General features: G+C 42.2%; 1 protein-coding gene across 2 annotated transcripts in view; it reads left to right on the top strand.

Moving 5' to 3' along the window:
* LOC126094058 (golgin subfamily A member 6-like protein 2) overlaps positions 1-21,047 on the top strand; it is a 131,299-nt gene that overhangs the window by 96,119 nt on the left and 14,133 nt on the right. For both annotated transcript variants that reach the window (XM_049908767.1, XM_049908766.1), the window contains 2 exons: positions 3,473-3,573; positions 17,014-17,174. In XM_049908767.1, coding sequence (XP_049764724.1) covers positions 3,473-3,573; positions 17,014-17,174 — 262 coding nt within the window. The remainder of the gene's footprint in view (positions 1-3,472; positions 3,574-17,013; positions 17,175-21,047) is intronic.

The following is a 21,047-nucleotide window of genomic DNA, read 5'->3' on the forward strand; positions in this document are numbered from 1 at the left end:
TTCATTCTTGCCACGTGCTATTCTGGTTTGTAACGATAGAGAAATAGTCTACAAGTGTTTCTGTGCATTCTCTGCCAAACACTTACGTGGGTATTGCAGAGTAAACATGAACATGAACTGCTATGAAAGTCATGTTTAACACAATCACAACACAAACCATTACATGAGCGTATTTGGGTACAAGTTCCTCGTTCATTCAGCGATGACCATTCTCCCTATTTGTTTAAAACTTGAAAATATATTCTATGAAACGACAGGTAGGTACAAAATTATAATTGAAGTTGTGTAAAGCTGTAAACAGTTTTGTTAGGAAGAAAACCAACGCCTACTCAGTCACTTCTTCACACGTCTCGTTAGTTTACAAATGAGTCAGTGCATTAAGTATTTGACGTTAATCGTGTAAAACATTTCGGGTCAAAGATCCAAAACCCTAATGAAGTACTTTCACCGTACATGAAGCTACACTAACGATAGCCCATCAAACACCCTTACAGCGGGGCCCACAATCGGGTAAAATCCCACCGATTTTTCGTTCTAAGCCAGTATGGTTAATTTTCTTAATCATGGGAAGCCAACGCGGATGTTATTTATTGCAATTACTCGCTGTCAGTGATCGGAGAATGAAGTAATAGGAAATAGTAACAACAACTTAGTTGCAAACGAGTGAATGCTGTGGACTCTAAATGATTCGGAAATACCAACAACAGTTTCATTACAAACGGTAAGCTCTGTAAACTCTGTGCTAAATGTATCAAAAGTACCTCACATTTCTGTACGAAGTAAGATATGAATTATAATGATACCGATTCTTTTTAATTTCCCTAATGGAAGACCTATGTGGCACAGTAGTAGGAGAACTGTCTTCCAACACAGTTTTCTAAATTCTGTACAGCAGAGGCTTAGAACTACTTTTTTTTTTTTGAGAAGCTTGGTTTTCCTCCAATCTATGTGTAATATAATGATACTATTTTGTTGGTGTCTTCATTATATGTGTATGTGGATACTGTATGGAATTTTTTGAGAATAGAGTTACTAGTAAAGAAGTAACAAATTAAAACGTCGTTTCTAACGCTGAAGTTTTATCACATGAACAGCGCGGAAATATAGTTAGCGATAATTTTTTTTTTTCAATGCTTTGTGGAGAGGGGAGGGAGGAGAGGTGTCACGGAAGAAATGTTTCCAAAAGGTTTTAAATTACGTGTACAGTTTATTGGAAGTGGCTGTGTGTTATGCTGCCTCAGGACAAAACAGCTTTTAACTTAATTAATTGACCAACAGTATTAAACCTTTAACCTAAAATTATACCAGTTAATGAATAAGTAATGGCAGCATATTAATTTTTTATAATTATGTTAGTAATTACATGAAATACTGAAAATCAACCTTTTTTGGCCCCTATAAGCTGATACATAGGCAACCTACAACTGGGGTCCGATGACTGTTTTATTCATTTAGTAATTTAGATGCGTTCCACCTGTAATTGTGATCTCGTCCAACATTTCAAACACAGAAATTTAAAAGAAGATTTTCGCTTTGTTTCAAATTTGAAAAGTCATCACCTTTTTCGAAATAGTTTATGATGTTGGTCATCAACAGTTATACAATATCTTTTTAAAGAAACATACCGCTATTTGACTGTTTTATCGTTTATTTAAGTACAATCCAGGTTTCGACCTTTTATACCATTTACAAGAATTTGATTTTATGTTTTTAAAATATATTGCATGACACTTAACATGTTGTCAAGCTGAGTTATACACTACTGGCTGTTAAAATTGCTACACCAAGAAGAAATGCAGATGATAAACGGGTATTCATTGGACAAATATACTATACTACAACTGACATGTGATTATATTTTCACGCCATTTGGGTGCATAGATCCTGAGAAATCAGTATCCAGAATAACCAACTCTGGCCGTAATAACGGCTTTGATACGCCTGGGCATTGAGTCAAACAGAGCTTGGATGGCGTGTACAGGTACAGCTGCCCATGCAGCTTCAGCACGATACCACAGTTCATCAAGAGTAGTGATTGGCGTATTGTGACGATCCAGTTGTCCGGCCACCATTGACCAGACGTTTTCAGTTGGTGGGAGATCTGGAGAATGTGCTGGCCAGGGCAGCAGTCGAACATATTCTGTATCCAGAAACGCCCGTACAGGACCTGCAACATGCGGTCGTCCATTATCCTGCTGAAATGTAGGGTTTCGCAGGGATCCAATGAAGGGTAGAGCCACGGGTCGTATCACATCTGGAATGTAACGTGCACTGTACAAAGTGCCGTCAATGCGAGCAAGAGGTGACGGAGACGTGTAACCAATGGCACCCCATACCATCACGCCGGGTGATACACCAGTATGGCGATGAAGAATACACGCTTCCAATGTGCGTTCACCCGTTCACCGCGATGTCGCCAAACACGGATGCGACCATCATGATGCTGTAAACAGAACCTGGATTCTTCCGAAAAAATGACGTTTTGCCATTCGTGCACACAGGTTCGTCGTTAAGTACACCATCGCAGGCGCTCCTGTCTCTGATGCAGCGTCAAGGGTAACCGCAGCCATCGTCTCCGAGCTGGTAGTGCATGCTGCTGCAAACGTCGTCGAACTATTCGTGCAGATGGTTGTGTTGCAAACGTCCCCATCCGTTGACTCAGGGATCGAGATGTGGCTGCACGATCCGTTACAGCCATGCGGATAAGATGCCTGTCATGACGACTGCTAGTGATACGAGGCCGTTGGGATCCAGCACGACGTTCCGTATTACCCTCCTGAACCCACCGATTCCATATTCTGCTAACAGTCATTGGATCTTGACCAACGCGAGCAGCAATGTCGCGATACGATAAACCGCAATCGCGATAGGCTCCAATCCGACCTTTATTAAAGTCGGAAACGTGATGGTACGCATTTCTCCTCCTTACACGAGGTATCAGAACAACGTTTCACCAGTCAACGCCGGTCAACTGCTGTTTGTGTATGAGAAATCGGTTGGAAACTTTCCTCATGTCAGCACGTTGTAGGTGTCGCCACCGGCGCCAACCTTGTGTGAATGCTCTAAAAAGCTAATTATTTGCATAACATTGCATCTTCTTCATGTCGGTTAAATTTCGCGTCTGTAGCGAGTCATCTTCGTGGTGTAGCAATTTTAATGGCCAGTAGTGTATGTTAATATAAAAAAAAACATAAAATATACGTTAAAGACATAAAATCAAATACTTTAAAACGGCATAAAAGGGCGAAAACTGGGTTGTACTTAAATAAACAACAAAACAGTCAAATGGCGGTGTATCCTTTTTAGAAAAGCATTTTCGAAATGGTCATGTATTATACCTACATGCTGATCAAGACGAGAATAAAAATGATTTTGCATACCAGGATGTGTTTTCCAATATACAATATTTCTATTCTGCTAACGTTTAGCCAATGTCCTACCTGCTTGCGTGTGTATGTGTCTGTGCGTGCAGGTACAGCGGCGGCGGCGGCTTCGGTGACAACCTGGGGGACGGCGAGAAACTGCCGGACGAGGAGAGATATCAGCGCCAAGCACCCTCATCCACACACCAAGGTAACTGCACCGTTCCATCCAACAGCTGCTAACTGCGACGGCCTTCGGCCTTCTCGAAATAAAACTGGTGTCAGAGTAAAGGATAAGTAGTGCATTCCCGTTTACACTCCATGAAGAAGGATTGGATATTAAATATCTTTGATTTTCAATGTCTTCTAAAAACTTAAAAAACTGCTATTTAAGACTTTTACATTATAGTATACGTTTCTGAGGCTTTCTGGCGTTGCGTCGGACGGCGTAGCTAAAGCTTTCCATTTTACAGCGGAATACTTGTCCGTCATGTTCAGGTAATGGTTTTGGATGTTGTCTTTCTCTGATGCGTAGAGGCCAGAAAGACAGAGCTCTGGCCTTTGTCCCTCTTGAAATATACACTATTTGATCAAAAGTATCCGGACACCTTGAAACGTCCCCTTAGAACAATTATACATGACTGTGCTTAAACTGACACACAATATTTTTTAGCGCAACGCAATCTGACTTTCAAAAATCCCTACAAAAGAATGGCCCTGACTAACAGTAACCTACACCTTTCACAAATCACTTACCTCACCAAAAATCTTCGTTACTCGAACTACTGCAATGCAGCGAGCGCCACTACTGCCAGCTAAATAAAAGATTCAAACTACTGATAGGCATAGTCAGCAAATGAAAGATTTTAATAGAGAACAAACAATGTATTTACCTTAATAGTCATAATATATATAGCAGTTCATGACATCCATTCGTACAAATGTACTGTTTGTGATGGACACACCTCCAGATTATCCATTCTCAAAAATCCGCCATCTCACTTCCCCACATCCACCAATGCTGGCGGCTCGCCTCCAACTGCGCAACGCTACGCGCTGTTAACAGCCAACTGCCCAACACTACAATGGCAGACAACAATGCAAACTAGCCACAGACTTCACACAGCACAGCCAGTGATTTTCATACAGAGCGCTACGTGGCTTTACCAGTAAGAAAACATAAACAGCCTACTTACAATCTGGCTGAAAATGACTTACAAGTCTGTGACACCCTCTGTCGCTAATGCTGGAATTCAATATGGTGCTCTCCTACCCTTAGGCTTGATGACAGCAGGTGCAGGAAAGTTTCTTGGGGAATGGCAGCCTATTCTTCACGGAATGTTGCACTGAGGAGAGGTTTCGTTGTCTGGCGGTGAGGCCTGGCACCAAGTCGGCGCTCCAAAACATATCAGAGGTGCTCTATAGGATTCAGGTCAGGACTCTATGCAGGCCAGTCCATTACATGCATGTTATTGTCTTGTAACCACTCCGCCACAGGCCGTGCATTATGGACAGGTGCTTGATTCTGTTGAAACATACAGTCGCCATCCCCGAATTTCTCTTCAACAGTGGAAAGCAAGAAGGTGCTTTAAACGTCGTTGTAGACCTGTGCTGTGATACTGCCACGCAAAACAACGAAGGGTGCAAGCCTCCTCCATGAAAAACACGACCACACCATAACACCACCGCCTCTGAATTTTACTGTTGGGACTACACACGCTGGCAGATGACGTTCACCGGGCCATACCCACACCCTGCCATCGGACCGCCACATTGTGTACCGTAATTCTTCACTCCACACAACGTGTTTCCACTGTTCAGTCGTCTAATGTTTACGCTCTTTACATCAACCGAGGCGTCGTTCGACATTTACTGGCGTGATGTGTGGCTTGTGAGCAGTCACTCGGCCATGAAATCCAAGTTTTCTCACCTCCCACCTAACTTTCACAGTATTTGCAGTGGATCCTGTTGCAGTTCTGAATTCCTGTGTGATGGTCTGGATAGATGTCTGCCTGTTACACATTACGACCCTTTTCAACTGTCGGCAGTCTCTGTCAGTCAACAGACGAGGTCGGCCCGTACGCTTTCGCACTGTACGTGTCCCTTCACGTTTCCAATTCACTAAGACATCGGAAACAGTGGAGTTAGGGATGTTTAGGAGTGTGGAAATTTCGCGTACAGACATATGACAAAAGTGACATCCAATCACCAGACCACGTTCGAAGTCCGTAAGTTCCGCGGAGCGCCCCATTCTGCTCTCTCACGATGTCTAATGACCACTGAGGTCGCTGATACGGAGTACCTGCCAGTAGCTGGCAGCACAATGCACCTAGTATGAAAAACGTATGTTTTTGGGGTGTCCGGATACTTTTGATCGCCTAGTATACCTGGAGTCAGAGTAGAAAGGTAATATCGCGTTCCCAATATTATTGCGCTAACTTGTTTTTTCTGCTGGGCTTATCCCGTATGTTCACGGAAGCGGCATGTTAATCTGGATTTGGTCATGTTAGTGGTAGAGGGTGGCCAGTAGTCCAGTTGTCTTTGCTGCCAATGCACCCCCTCTCCTCCCCCCCCCCCCCCGCCCCTTAACGACGGATTTACGTACTTTATTTGTCTGTATTTAGTGTTATTCCATGTGAAAGTGTGAGAACATTTCTTTCGGAATGTTTATGAATCAAGTAACTAAGATGGGATATAGGTAGCAGGCCGGTTTCACGCAGTCAGATGTGACCATCGACGTAATTCCGTCTGCCGAATTTGATTCGAGGCCGACGCATCTCCCTGAATCCCGGTAGCGGCGAGCTAACGCCCATGGCTATCCAGGTGCGCCTCCTAATTGTACTAAACGAAGGAGGAGAATACATTAAGTACCTCTCAGTTGAAAAATTTTAGTGACATAATTTGATGTGTTACAGTGGAAGCGGAAGATTAGGGAAGCGGAAGATGAGGGAAGTTAAGATGCTTTTACCTTGTGACGGCAAACCTGTAACGAGAACTTTCCTAGTGGATGCACACGATCACTAAAATGATCAGTGAGAGCTTACCTTAAACTAGTGAAGGTGAACCATCACTGTACTGGGCTAGGGAAAGTGTACAGTAGCATATTACAAACCAATGAAGGTGTACCATCGCTGCTCCCGGGTTATTGACGGGGCGTCCAACAATGCTACCACAAATCAGCATGAATGTAACTGTCGTCAGTTCGTTATTGTTATGTTATACAGCTGTGCAGTTATGGTTGACATTTGTGCAGTTACGGTTTACAGTAGTGCAGCTGTGGTTGACAGTTGTGCAGTTAACGGTTGAATCAGTGAAGTTACGGTGGAATGGGGAAATCTCAGTTATAATTCTGCCTTCATGGACAGGGAAAAGTACGAGTCACTTATCAACACTTTCGAAGTATGAAGTTCTGTTACTACAGCCATGGTTCACAGTTCTTACCTCTTGGCAGTGAAGGTTTACATTCACTAGTGACAGTGCACTATCCCTAATCAATGTGTATTGTCTGACAGAACTGGAATCAGTAATGCACTTTCACTAAACGGGCCAGTGAAGTTACACTGTCACCAGTGATAGTATACTTTCCCTGAAACGTCCACTATAACAGATGCAACAACCGAAAGCCTCCGCAACATAGAAAATCTTTCAAAACGGCTTGATGAATGCTTTTAACAACAACAAGTATTGGGAACTCGAGTAAGTTAAGATGCTTTTACCTTGTGACGGCAAACGTCAACCTGTAACGACGTGCAATGTGGGTGTAATACTTCTGAATATGCCTGCCCAAAATGAAATATGAGTTTTAACACTAAAATAACAGCAAATTAACTGTCAGTTATTAATCATCATCATTATCTCTAGTTTTGGTTTAGGGGTCCTTGGCTGTTCCAATTTCAAACAGAATGCAGCTGATCTTCCCATCTCTTCTTGGGGTGTATATTTGTATATTAATTTAGGTATTCGTTCTTCTGACATCAGATGAAAATGTTCGTGCCATTTCTCACTGCACTCCTCTGTTTTCTGAAGTTTGCTTTTGACACCCAGTTCATTTATTATTTCACTATTTCTTATCTGATCCACGAGTTTGTAACCAGCTAGAGATCTTAGGACTCATCTCTGCTGCGTCAATCCTCCTTCTTCCATTGGCAGTTAGAATCAAAGTCTGTAACCCTTACATTAGAACTAGTACTGCGATTGGTACCTACCAACTGTTGAAATTTTTGCAATTTGCATTCTTCATCGCTGTAGTATATGACATCTCACATCCCAGTTAGTTAAAAGTATTCACTTGCTCTATTGGTTTAGCAGCAATTATTATTTTCGCTCTTAAATGTTCATTACCATGGAAAGCAATTATCTTAATTTTAACTTTAGATATCGTTATATTATAATCATCTGCTACCTTCTGCAAGGACCAAATTTGCCTCTTTCATTTATTAATTGGGATTTTAATCCTTAAAATAAATGACACACATAAACACGCCCAAATCCTGGGAGACTCATTTTTTGATTATAGAGAGGCACACGCACCACAGAGTGCGGTTTCTGTGACCTACACAGAACCATATTCGAATAATGAACATGTTTCTTCCTGTCGGACGTCCCGAAAGACTACTTCAGTTCTGCATCCACATCAAACTCCGCAAGCCACCTAATGGTGTGTGGCGGAGGGTTCTTTCTGTTCCACTATCTGATCCCTCCAACTCTATTCCACTCGCGAATAGTGCGTGCTAAGAATGCTTGTCGGTAAGTCCCTATATTGGCTCTAATTTATCAAATTTTCTGCTCGTGGTCAATACGCGACTCCTCCTGAAACGTGCTGTCCCGGTTTCGGATCTGTGGCCCCGACGAATAGTTCAGACATGCAGGGTGTACTAGCACGGTTTTATGTACCATGGTATTAGAAATTCACGAGCTACGTATTGTCGGCTTAACACTTTTTTTTATCAGAAGTTGTCGGTCGTATACGGCGTCTTAAGGCCCATACGTTTAACACGGAACTAGTCCTCCAACCATTTTTAGTAAATAAACGTATTAAGTTATAAATAAACAAGAAAATGAGTGGGTTAATCCCACAGCATCAATTATGTTGGCGAAATCAGAAGGTTGTTTAAACCAAATAATTCTTTATTACTGAAGACTACACGTATGGGAAAATTGGCCTCATATGTATTGCGGGTTCAAAACACAAACAAAAAATAACTAATTTTGTAGTGCGAGTAGGGCTTCGAATACAAAAATATGTGCAAGCAAAGTTCATTTAACTGCAAGTAATTCACGAAAAATCTGCATCTGACATTCAAAGTCCGAAACGAGCAGTTTCCCGCTATCAACTATGACGAAAACTAAAGTTCGTTATTCTGAATTACCACTGAAGCTCAGTCAAATAACTTAAGTCCAGTGAAAAGTTACTCCATTGAGAAAATTATTCCAAGTCCACAGAAAGTGAAAGTCCTTAACTTTGAAAACTACATGCCTCCTGTTATTAAGAAGACATAAATCGCCTTTTATTTACCTTATGTATTGTCTCCGGAAATTAAATACGGTGTGTGCAAGATGTTCCTACATGTGGAGCACGACAGAGGTAACATAACTACTAACACAATTAACAAACCTGGGAGAGGTCGAAATAAGACTGAGTGGTTTGTGCACCAATTACTCCGCTATGAAAACATATGAGCTTTGGGTACTCGTATCAGTCCTACATCTCTTTCATCTTTAAAAATAGTGCTTGGTTACTGCAAACAACGGCAACTCGTCACAACGAAGCATAAATCCTGGAAATATAGCTTGCTATATTTCTTATTGAAGGATGACCTAACGATAGAGAAATTGTAGGACATTAGGAATTTCAAAATGTCAGTCAGATTGAGATACAAAACTTTTATTTAACTAATGATGTGAAAGCCTACAATGATTAATACAGATCAGTGTTCTGAAAACTGTTTCAAACTGAAATAAAATGCCTCTAAATAGTGCAGGACCTACGATTCAAGACGCATAATTAAATGAGTTAGCTACTAGCTGCTCAGATGTTGGAATACTCTACTGCTTAATTGAAACACACTTTCTTCAACTACAGTGAGAGGGCCCAAATCAGACCCGGGAGCGAATTATCTTCAGTTCAAGTTCTGTCCTGAACTCCCGAAATTCCCAGGCTCCACTTGGAGGGGAGATTGAATGCTTTTGCCAATCTGACAAACGAATGTGTTCTCTTTTCTACGCATAAACAGAGGAAAGCAGCAGAAACTTCCCATTCAAATCATGCAAAAGGCATCGCTACGATTCATGAGGTTGGTACTGGTTTCGAACAGTCTGTCTCCATTGGCCAACACTGTCTGCTCCACGTCTGACGGCAGGGACGTTATTATGGATTGGGCAGTCCGTAATTTGGAGGAAGCAACGACTTTGCTCACGCCAGTATGTGTTTCCTCTTTGATGTGAGGACAGATAGGCAAATTTATTCCTCAAGTACCCTCACGAGAAATCTATGGTGCCTGGCGGCATCCGTGCCTGTGTCAAGCGGACTGGTGCCTCGATCTGTCCACAATAAGCATTTATGGAAACAGGACTAGTTCCCACAAAAACTGCCTGCAACCCAGGAAGCACTCATTCCCTGCTATTGAGACATCGTGAAAAGCCTCCTGCCATTCCTATGGAACTGAAAGCCCAACCACACTCCCTTCTGGAGAGAAATCGAATTCTTTCCATCCGTAGAGATGGGTAGCGCTGAGGTTAGCACACTGGACTCTCATTCGGAAGGATGACTGTTCAAATCTACGTCCGACCATCCTGACTGAGGTTTTCCGTGACTTCCCTAAATCGCTTAAGGAAAATGCCGGTATGGTTCTTTCGAAAGAGCACGACCGCCTTCCGTCTCCGTCCTTCCCCTAACCCGAGCCAGTGCTCCGTCTCTAGTGGCTCTTTCCTTTACATACACATCCTGAGTGTACAAATTGTCGATACGATCTGCGAATATTCCATCCATTTGGAGGATAAGTTTAATACCTCGACCTGAAACGTCCTTGCACTGTAATCACGGAATTACACAACACGATTTATGTTGCGGAGTAGCCATTTTGTAACATGTGACGGTAATCAATCAAACAGAAGTCAACCAACGTCTACCGACAATGAATATGAGTTAGATAATGTATTCCTTCTTCCAATAACAGAGCCTGTTGCTGCGATCGATAGTTTTGACAACATAATTCTTTCTAAAATGTATATTCTTTTTGAGATATCCTGTATTTTCACATTTGCAGAATGACTTTCAACGTACTCAGGTAATTCTTTATACACATGCTTGATTTAAGAACCAGCGTGTTTTGGTCTTTACTGACTTCATAAACTTTCATACGATCAGATTGCTCCAGGGATTCATTTGTTATTGTTTTTATAATCCGTCATGGTTAAAACAACAGTAACTTTTGTAATAACCATTCAAGAAAATCGTTGGAGTTGCAGTGAGTTCATCGCTGCGATTTTTTTGATATACTTACTTCTTTTGTATCATATTTGTAGGGTCTGTAACTTAATTTCATAAATTCACAATATTCATTTTTCGTTTCGTCCATCTTAGCTGCCACTGTTTCATTTCAAAGTCCTCTCAGCGACGCTACAGCCTCGTGAGAACCCGTGTTGGTCGTTCAGGCACCTGAATTTCATGCTGACTTTGCGTGTCTTGCTTCCTTAGCCCACCAATAAACATTCAGCGCTGCCACTCTAGCAGTGAGTCGTCCTATCATAACGTTACACGTGTTCCAGCATGACGCCAAAAAAATTACGTAACAAATCGATGCACGTTCAGACCGTCAAACAGAATACTGTAAAACGGCCTCGCGATTCGTAATGTTATCAATAATCTCCGCAGCTGTTTTGACCCACGTGTTCCATGTTTTAGTCACGGTGAAAGTAGACACGTGGCTTGGCATCATCTCCAGTGCTTGTTCGTCCTTTACGTAACCTCTTACTCCATTCATACACTAACGGTTTTCCTTGGGCTTTTACGATCTCCTTTGCCAACATCTACAGAATCGGAGTTCGTAATTTCTGCAGCAACACAAAGTATTTATTCCATGCTTTCCATTACGCTCTATTTCGATATACTATACCACCTAACGTTGTCTTTTACTCGACATGTTGCTGGAACATGAGTAGTATTTGTTACTGCTACTAAATCAAGAAATATTAAATCCCTTACATATCCTGCTATAATCATCATATCAATTCTGGGAACTTCTGGATTGAATTACGTACATTAAAATTATCTGAAACTGCATGATTTTTTCCATTGCGATAGAGACTTTCGGGTCAGCAGCCTATAACGTATGAATATAATTTAACCTCAGCCACTGACGTACTAGTTGCTTAGTAGATCATAACTAGTTTCGTAACAACCGGTCACAGGTAAAATATAAAATTGATAAAATAGTAATATGATAAGCTATTAGTTTAGACAATAACAAAAAAGTCGAAAAATTAAAACAAAACTGATTAGTCATTGAAGTCATCTTGATTAACTATACGCTGTATAACAAAGAAATTGGCAAAATGATACGTGAAAGTTTTAATATGTACTGGGGTCTCCAAGCGCACTACGACAGTTCTGATTTTATAATTTGAATATTTCTTTAGCTAACATGTTATTTTGGGAAGGTTATACGTTTTTGGCAACAGAAAAATCAAGGCTCAAAACTATAACAACGGATTTAGGACGAATTACGTTTAACATTCGAATATTCTGGAAAAAGAAAACAGAGAACTCTGAAAGTGAATAGCTTTTGAAATATCTGGTTTCGATAAAAATAATATGTTTATTTCAAACAAAAAAATTGTGGCTTTCAAATAAGATATGTCAATGTTGAAACGGACGGTTACTAGCGGGATCAAATTTTAAAGTGCCCGAGTTTGCATGACTCTAAAACTGAAATATTTTAATGAATAAAATGTTACTATATAAAATAATTGTATCGATATAATCAGTATTTTGTAAACTATAGTGTGAATAACAAATTTTTATGATACACTATGTGATCAAACGTATCCGGACAACTGCAAAAACATACGTTTTTCATATTAGTCACCTCAGTAGTCATTAGACACCGTGAGAGAGCAGAATGGAGCGCTCCGTGGAACTCACGGACTTCGAACGTGGTCAGGTGATTGTGTGTCATTTGTGTCATATGTCTGTATGGAAGATTTGCACACTCTTAAACATCCATAGGTCCACTGTTTCCGTGTGATAGCGAAGTGGAAACGTGAAGGGACGCGTACAGCAGAAAAGCGTACAGGCCGACCTCGTCTGTTGGCAGACAGAGACCGCCGACAGTTGAAGAGAATCATAACATGTAATAGGCAGACATTTATCCAGACCATCACACAGGAATTCCAAACTACATCAGGAACCACTGCAAGTACTATGACAGTTAGGTGGGAGGTGAGTAAACTTCAATTTCATGGTCGAGCGACTGCTCATAAGCCACACATCACGCCGGTAAATGCCAAACGACGCCTCGCTTGATATAGGGAGCGTAAACATTGAACAATTGAATAGTGCAAAAACATTGTGTGGAGTGACGAATCACGGTACACAATTGGGAGATCCGATGGCAGGGTGTGTGTATGGCGAATGCCCAGTGAACGTCGTCTGCCAGCTTGTGTAGTACCAACAGTAAAATTCGGAGGCGGTGGTGTTATGGTGTGGTCGTGTTTTTCATCGAGGGGCCTTGCACAGGCCGACAATGATGTTTAAGCATCTTCTTGCTCCCACTGTTGAAGAGCAATTCGGGGATGGCGATTGCATCTTTCAACACGATCGAGCACCTGTTCATAATGCATGGCCTGTGTCGGAGTGGTTACATGACAATAACATCCCTGTAATGGACTGGCCTTTATAGTGTCCTAACCTGTATCCTATACTACACCTTTGGGATGGTTTGGAAGGCCTCACCGACCGATATCGATACCTCTTCTCAGTGCAGCTCTCCGAAAAGAATGGGCTGCCATTCCCCAAGAAACCTTCCAGCACTTGATTGAATGTATGCCTGCGGGTGTGAAAGCTGTCATCAAGGCTTAGGGTTGGCCAACACCATATTGAATTCCATCATTACAGATGGAGGGCGCAATGAACTTTTAAGTCATTTTCAGCCAGGTGTCCGGATACTTTTGATCACATAGTGTACATGGGATGAATAAGAATGTAGCAATTTTGGGTACTCACTGCATACAGTATCTGATCAAAAGTATCCAGACAATCTATATAATGCGGAATTGACCAATAGATGTCACTAGACGTGTATCTGCCAGTACAGAAGGAGGTGGGGAGTGTTGTGTTGTCAGCAGAGATGCTGTAACAGCAGAATGGATTGGTCAGGATAGGGCAGTGTCTTCGAACGTGGATCAGTCACTGGATGTCATCTGAGTAACGAACCCATTATGGACATTTCAACCATTCTAAAGGCACCCAAGTCGACAGTTGGTGATGTGACTGCGAAGCGGAAACGCAAAGGAATAATCACATCTAAACCAAGACCGGGCAGTCCTTACCTAATGGCAGACAGGGACTGTCTAGTACCGCCGAGGTTGGTTGTAAAAAATCGTATGAAATCAGCAGATGCAATCACTCGTGACTTCCAGAGTACTATGAGCTGTCCGGCTCGTACAATGACTGTGAGTAGCGAGATATAAAGGATGGGGCACAGTGGTCACGCAGCTCCTTACAACCCACACATTTCTGTAGTCAGTGCTAAGCGATGCTGGAGGTGGTGTAAGGAGCGACGCCAGGGGACAGTGTGTGACTGGAAACGAGTGACTTATACACCGAGTAACGCTACACTATACGGCAATATCACGGAAGGATTTGGATTTGGCGAAAGTCCGGAGAACTGTAGCTGCCAACAGTGGACTATGGAGGAGTGTGTTCACCTCATTGCGCTTAAGGAAATGCGGAACGGTACGAACACATTTTACAGCATTGTGTGCTCCGTACATTAGAGGAACAGTTCGGAGAGGAATGTTGTTTTTGGCTGGATGAAAATGCAACCAATCAAAAAGCAGCACCAGTGAGACAATAGTTTGTGAACAATAACATTGCTGAAATCCACTACACTACATCTACACCTATATCTACATGGATACTGTGCAAATCACATTTAAGTGCCTGCCAGAAGGTTTCATCCAACCACTTTCACAGTTCTCTATTACTCCAATCTCGTGTAGCGCGCGGAAACTGAACACCATATCTTTCCGTACGAGCTCTGATTTCCTTTATTTTATCGTGGTGATCGTTCCTTCCTATGTATGTCCGTGTCAACAAAATATTTTGCATTCGGAGGAGATAGTTGGTAATTGGAATCACTTGAGAAAATTCTGTCGCAACGAAAAACGCCTTTCTTTTAACGATGTCCAGGTCAAATCCTGTCTCATTTCTGTGACACTCGCTCCCGTACTTGGCGATAATACAAAACGTGCTGCCTTTCTTTTAACTTTTTCGATGTACTCCGTCATCCCACACCGAACATCCTCACACCTATAGATGGGGCTCTGGATGTCTACGCAACGCAGACGCCCGCCAGGCTCGTAGTACTGTAAGGGCAGCAATGGAAGATCGTACAGCTACCACAGCACAGACAGGAGAGCTCGTGCGCCCAGACGTGTCAACACGAACTGCTCCAAACTGGTTATTATCAGTGGGACTACAGGACGCACACCTGTAGCTCGTCTTCCACTCACGCTGCAGCATCGACGTGCACGGTTCCTTAGCGCTCTACCTTCGTCCAAATTAACAGCACAGGGATTTACTCCCATCCGTCCATTCGCTGGCACGTCTGCACCTGGGACAAGATATACGCAAATGCACTACAGGCCATTAAAATTGCTACACCACGAAGATGATGTGCTACAGACGCGAAATTTAACCGACAGGAAGAAGATGCTGTGATATGCAAATGATTAGCTTCTCAGAGCATTCACACAAGGTTGGCGCCGGTGGCGAGACCTACAACGTGCTGACATGAGGAAAGATTCCAACCGATTTCTCATACACAAACAGCAGTTGACCGGCGTTGCCTGGTGAAACGTTGTTCTGATGCTTCGTGTAAGGAGGAGAAATGCGTACCATCATGTTTCCGACTTTGATAAAGGTCGGATTGTAGCCTATCGCGATTGCCGTTTATCGTATCGCGACATTGCTGCTGGCGTTGGTCAAGATCCAATGACTGTTAGCAGAATATGGAATCGGTGGGTTCAGGAGGATAACACGGAACGCCGTGCTGGATCCCAACGGCCTCGTATCACTAGCAGTCGAGATGACAGGCATCTTATCCACATGGCTGTAACCGATCGTGCAGCCACGTCTCGATCCCTGAGGCAACAGATGAGGTCGTTTGCAAGACAACAACCATCTGCACGAACAGTTCGAGGATGTTTACAGCAGTATCGACTATCAGCTCGGAGACAATGGCTGCTGTTACCCTTGACGCTCCATCACAGACAGGAGCGCCTGCGATGGTGTACTCAGTGACGAACCTGGGTGCACGAATGCAAAACGTCATTTTTTCGGATGAATCCAGGTTCTGTTTACAGCATCATGATGGTCGCATCCGTGTTTGGCGACATCGCGGTGAATGCACATTGGAAGCGTGTATTCGTCATCGCCATACTGGCGTATCACCCGGCGTGATGGTATGGGGTGCCATTGGTTACACGCCTCGGTCACCTCTTGTTGGCACTGACGGCACTCTGAACAGTGGACGTTACATTTCAGATGTGTTACGACCCCCTGCCGGCCGCGGTGGTCTAGCGGTTCTAGGCGCTCAGTCCGGAACCACACGACTGCTACGGTCGCAGGTTCGAATCCTGCCTCGGGCATGGATGTGTGTGATGTTCTTAGGTTAGTTAGGTTTAAGTAGTTCTAAGTTCTAGGGGACTCATGACCACAGATGTTTAGTCCTATACTGCTCAGAGCCATTTTTTGTTACGACCCGTGGCTCTACCCTTCATTCGATCCCTGCGAAGCCCTACATTTCAGCAGGATAATGCACGACCGCATGTTGCAGGTCCTGTACGGGCCTTTCTGGGTACAGAAAATGTTCGACTGCTGCCCTGGCCAGCACATTCTCCAGGTCTTTCTCCAATTGAAAACGTCTGGTCAAGGGTGACCGAGCAACTGGCTCGTCACAAAATGCAAATCACTACTCTTGATAAACTGTGGTATCGTGTTGAAGCTGCATGGGCAGCTGTACCCGTACACGCCATCCAAGCTCTGTTCGACTCAATGCCCAGGTGTATCAAGGCCGTTATTACGGGGAGAGATGGTTGTTGTGGGTACTGATTTCTCACGATCTATGCACCCTAATTGCGTGAAAATGTAATCACATTTCAGTTCTAGTATAATATATTTGTTCAATGAATACCCGTTTATCATCTGCATTTATTCTCGGTGTAGCAATTTTAATGACCAGTCGTGTACTTTGTAATATTTACGTTCTGATAGATGTGTTGTTTCAATTTACTGCCATTTACTACTACATATAATGAACAGAACTAAACGATAGAGAAAAAAGTAATCCTTCTTACAGGCCCACTAGTGCTATATTTCTGCCCACAGAGTGAAAACACAGCTTTGAAACTTGACCTCTGTCTGTTGCAGGAGGCCCTTGGGTACAGCAGTGGCTGGTGCGCAGTGCAGGCGCCGGAGCCGGAGGCGAAAGGAAGGCCGCGGAGGCGGTGGGGGCGGCGCGGGCGGCGGCGGCGGAGGCGGCGCGCAGGGCGGCTCACCGCAGCAGCTTCCGCCGCGGCTGGCGCGGGTCGGTGAGTGGCGGCCAGCGTGGTCGGGACAGTAGGTGCCCGTTCCCGCCTCTACCTCGACCTTTGGGCTGAATCTCTGGACAGATCAGCTGGACACCAGCTTTTGATACCGTTCTTCACAAGGGACTACTAATCAAATTGCGTTCATATGGAGTACCGTCTCAGTTATGTCACTGGATTCGTGATTTCCTCTCAGAGAGGTCACAGTTCGTAGTGATAGACGGTAAATCATCGACTAGAACAGAAGTGATATCTGGCATTCCGCAAGGTAGTGTCATAGGCCCTCTGATGTTCCTGATTTACATAAATGATCTGGGTGATAATTTGAGCAGCCCACTCAGATTAGTTGCAGATTACGCTGCAATTTACCGTCTAGTAAAATCATCAGACGATCAATTCCAATTACAAAATGATCTAGAGAGAATTTCTATATGGTGCTAAAAGTGGCAATTGGCACTAAACAAAGAAAAGTGTGAGGTCATCCACACCGGTACTAAAAGGAATCCGATAAATTTTGGGTATACTATAAATCGCACAAATCCAAGGGCTGTCAAGTCGGCTAAATACCTAGGAATTACAATTACGGCCAACTTAAACTGGAAAGAACATATAGATAATATTGTAGGGAAGGCGAAACAAAGACTGCGCTTTGTTGGCAGAACACTTAGAAGATGCGACAAACCCCTAAAGAGACAGCCTACGTTACACTTGTCCGTCCTCTGCTAGAATATTGTTGCGCGGTGTGCGATCCTTACCAGGTAGGATTGACGGAGTACATCGAAAAAGTGCAAAGAAGGGCAGCTCGTTTCGTGTTAATGCGCAATAGGGGTGAGAGTGTCACTCATATGATACGCGAGTTGGAATGGCAGTCACTGAAACAAAGGCCGTTTTCTTTGCGGCGAGATCTATTTACGAAATTTCAATCACCAACTTCCTCTTCTGAATGCGAAAATATTTTGTTGACACCCACCTACGTAGGGAGAAATGATCATCATAATAAAATAAGAGAAATCAGAGCTCGAACGGTAAGATTTAGGTGTTCTTCTTTCCCACACGCCATTCGGGAATGGAATGGTAGGGAAGTAGTATGAAAATGCTTCGATGAACCCTCTGCCAGGCACTTAAGTCTGAATTGCAGAGTAACCATGTAGATGTAGATGTAGACACCAATGTCCACCTACCTTAGAGAGACCTCAACTACACTGACGGAAATGCAAAGTGTTGCACGATGATGCAACAATCCGATGTTCATCAAACTTTGTAGAGAGGTTCATCACGAAACAGGCATTAATTGACTAAACAGATGTTTCATCCGGATCCAATGTCCATCATCAGTATGAGGTGCGAGCCCCTCACAGGAATGAATGCAAACTAGTGTCCCATTTGGAACAGAAGCAGACAGCGTGAGAATATCATCTTGAGATATTTCCTACCCTACCTGAAGCATATACTCTGTCAGTTCTTGAAGTCTACTGGCGGCAGGTTGGTGTAAAAGTACTGTATAACTCATACCTTCAGATATACTGTATCGGTCACAAATCAGAGGACAGCATGGGCCAGTCAAGCATCCGTAAAATCCTCAAGTTGTTTTTGTTCTGAACTGCAACAGTAATACGCCATTTAGTAACCTGGATATGCAGGGCATTTATCACGGATCATTTGCCCAGCGCAAAGTTCCAAGAAACTGAAAAAAAAGCGCTGCTGACTCCTCTGTAGAAGAAGCGCAGAAGAACAGATCCACAAAATTACAGACCAATTTCCCTAACATCGAACTGCTGCAGAATCCTCGACATATTCTCAGTTTAAACATAATAAATTTTCTTCAGACCGAGGAGCTTGACCATATGCAATAAATTCACAGACATGTGAGTGTCTCTAAGACTTCTTAAGTAATAGAACTCAGTCAGTTATCCTCAACGGCGAGTGTTCAGCAGAGTCAAGGGTGTGCCAGGAAATTCTGACAGGATCACTATTATTTTATATATACATAAATGTTCTAGCTGACAGTGTGGGCAGCAATCTGCGATTGTTCGCTGATTAGATTAGATTAGATTAATACTAGTTCCATGGATCATGAATACGATATTTCGTAATGATGTGGAACGAGTCAAATTTTCCAATACATGACATAATTAAGTTAATTTAACAACATACTTAAGTTAATATATATCAACTTTTTATTTTTTGTGTTTTTTTATTATTTTTATTTTTTATTTTTTTTAATATTTTTTTTCTTAATTTAATCTAAAAATTCCTCTATGGAGTAGAAGGAGTTGTCATTCAGAAATTCTTTTAATTTCTTCTTAAATACTTGTTGGTTATCTGTCAGACTTTTGATACTATTTGGTAAGTGACCAAAGATTTTAGTGCCAGTATAATTCACCCCTTTCTGTGCCAAAGTTAGATTTAATCTTGAATAGTGAAGATCATCCTTTCTCCTAGTATTGTAGTTATGCACACTGCTAAAACTTTTGAATTGGGTTTGGTTGTTAATAACAAATTTCATAAGAGAGTATATATACTGAGAAGCTACTGTGAATATCCCTAGATCCTTAAATAAATGTCTGCAGGATGATCTTGGGTGGACTCCAGCTATTATTTTGATTACACGCTTTTGTGCAATAAAAACTTTATTCCTCAGTGATGAATTACCCCAAAATATGATGCCATATGAAAGCAATGAGTGAAAATAGGCGAAGTAAGCTAATTTACTAAGATGTTTATCACTAAAATTTGCAATGACCCTTATTGCATAAGTAGCTGAACTCAAACGTTTCAGCAGATCATAAATGTGTTTCTTCCAATTTAATCTCTCATCAATGGACACACCTAAAAATTTGGAATATTCTACCTTAGCTATATCCTTCTGATTAAGGTCTATATTTATTAATGGCGTCATATCATTCACTGTACAGAACTGTATGTACTGTGTCTTATCAAAATTCAGTGAGAGTCCGTTTACAAGGAACCACTTAGTAATTTTCTGAAAGACAGTATTGACAATTTCATCAGTTAATTCTTGTTTGTCAGGTGTGATTACTATACTTGTATCATCAGCAAAGAGAACTAACTTTGCTTCTTCATGAATATAGAATGGCAAGTCATTAATATATATTAAGAACAACAAAGGACCTGAGACTGACCCTTGTGGAACCCCATTCTTGATAGTTCCCCAGTTTGAGGAATGTGCTGATCTTTGCATGTTATGAGAACTACTTATTTCAACTTTCTGCACTCTTCCAGTTAGGTATGAATTAAACCATTTGTGCACATTCAGATCATTCAAAATTTGATTGGTGAAAGCATATATGGCATTTTCTGTTGAAAAACCTTTCTGGAAACCAAACTGACCTTTTGTTAGTTCTTCATTTTTACAGATATGTGAAGCTACTCTTAAATACATTACTTTCTCAAAAATTTTGGATAAAGCTGTTAGAAGGGAGATTGGACGGTAATTGTTGACATCAGATCCATCCCCCTTTTTATGCAAAGGTAGAAGAATAGCATATTTCAGTCTATCAGGGAAAATGCCCTGTTCCAGAGAGCTATTACACAGATGGCTGAGAATCTTACTTATCTGTTGAGAACAAGCTTTTAGTATTTTGCTGGAAATGCCATCAATTCCATGTGAGTTTTTGATTTTAAGCAAGTTTATTATTTTCCTTATTTCAGAGGGAGAAGTGGGTGAGATTTCAATTGTATCAAATTGCATAGGTATGGCCTCTTCCATTAACAGCCTAGCATCTTCTAATGAACACCTGGATCCTACTATATCCACAACATTTAGAAAATGATCATTAAAAATATTTTCAACTATTGACTTTTTGTTCATAAAGTTTTCATTCAATTTGATGGTAATACTGTCTTCCTCTGCTC

Source organism: Schistocerca cancellata, chromosome 1 (genome assembly GCF_023864275.1).
Source record: "Schistocerca cancellata isolate TAMUIC-IGC-003103 chromosome 1, iqSchCanc2.1, whole genome shotgun sequence".
Lineage (NCBI taxonomy): Eukaryota > Metazoa > Arthropoda > Insecta > Orthoptera > Acrididae > Schistocerca > Schistocerca cancellata.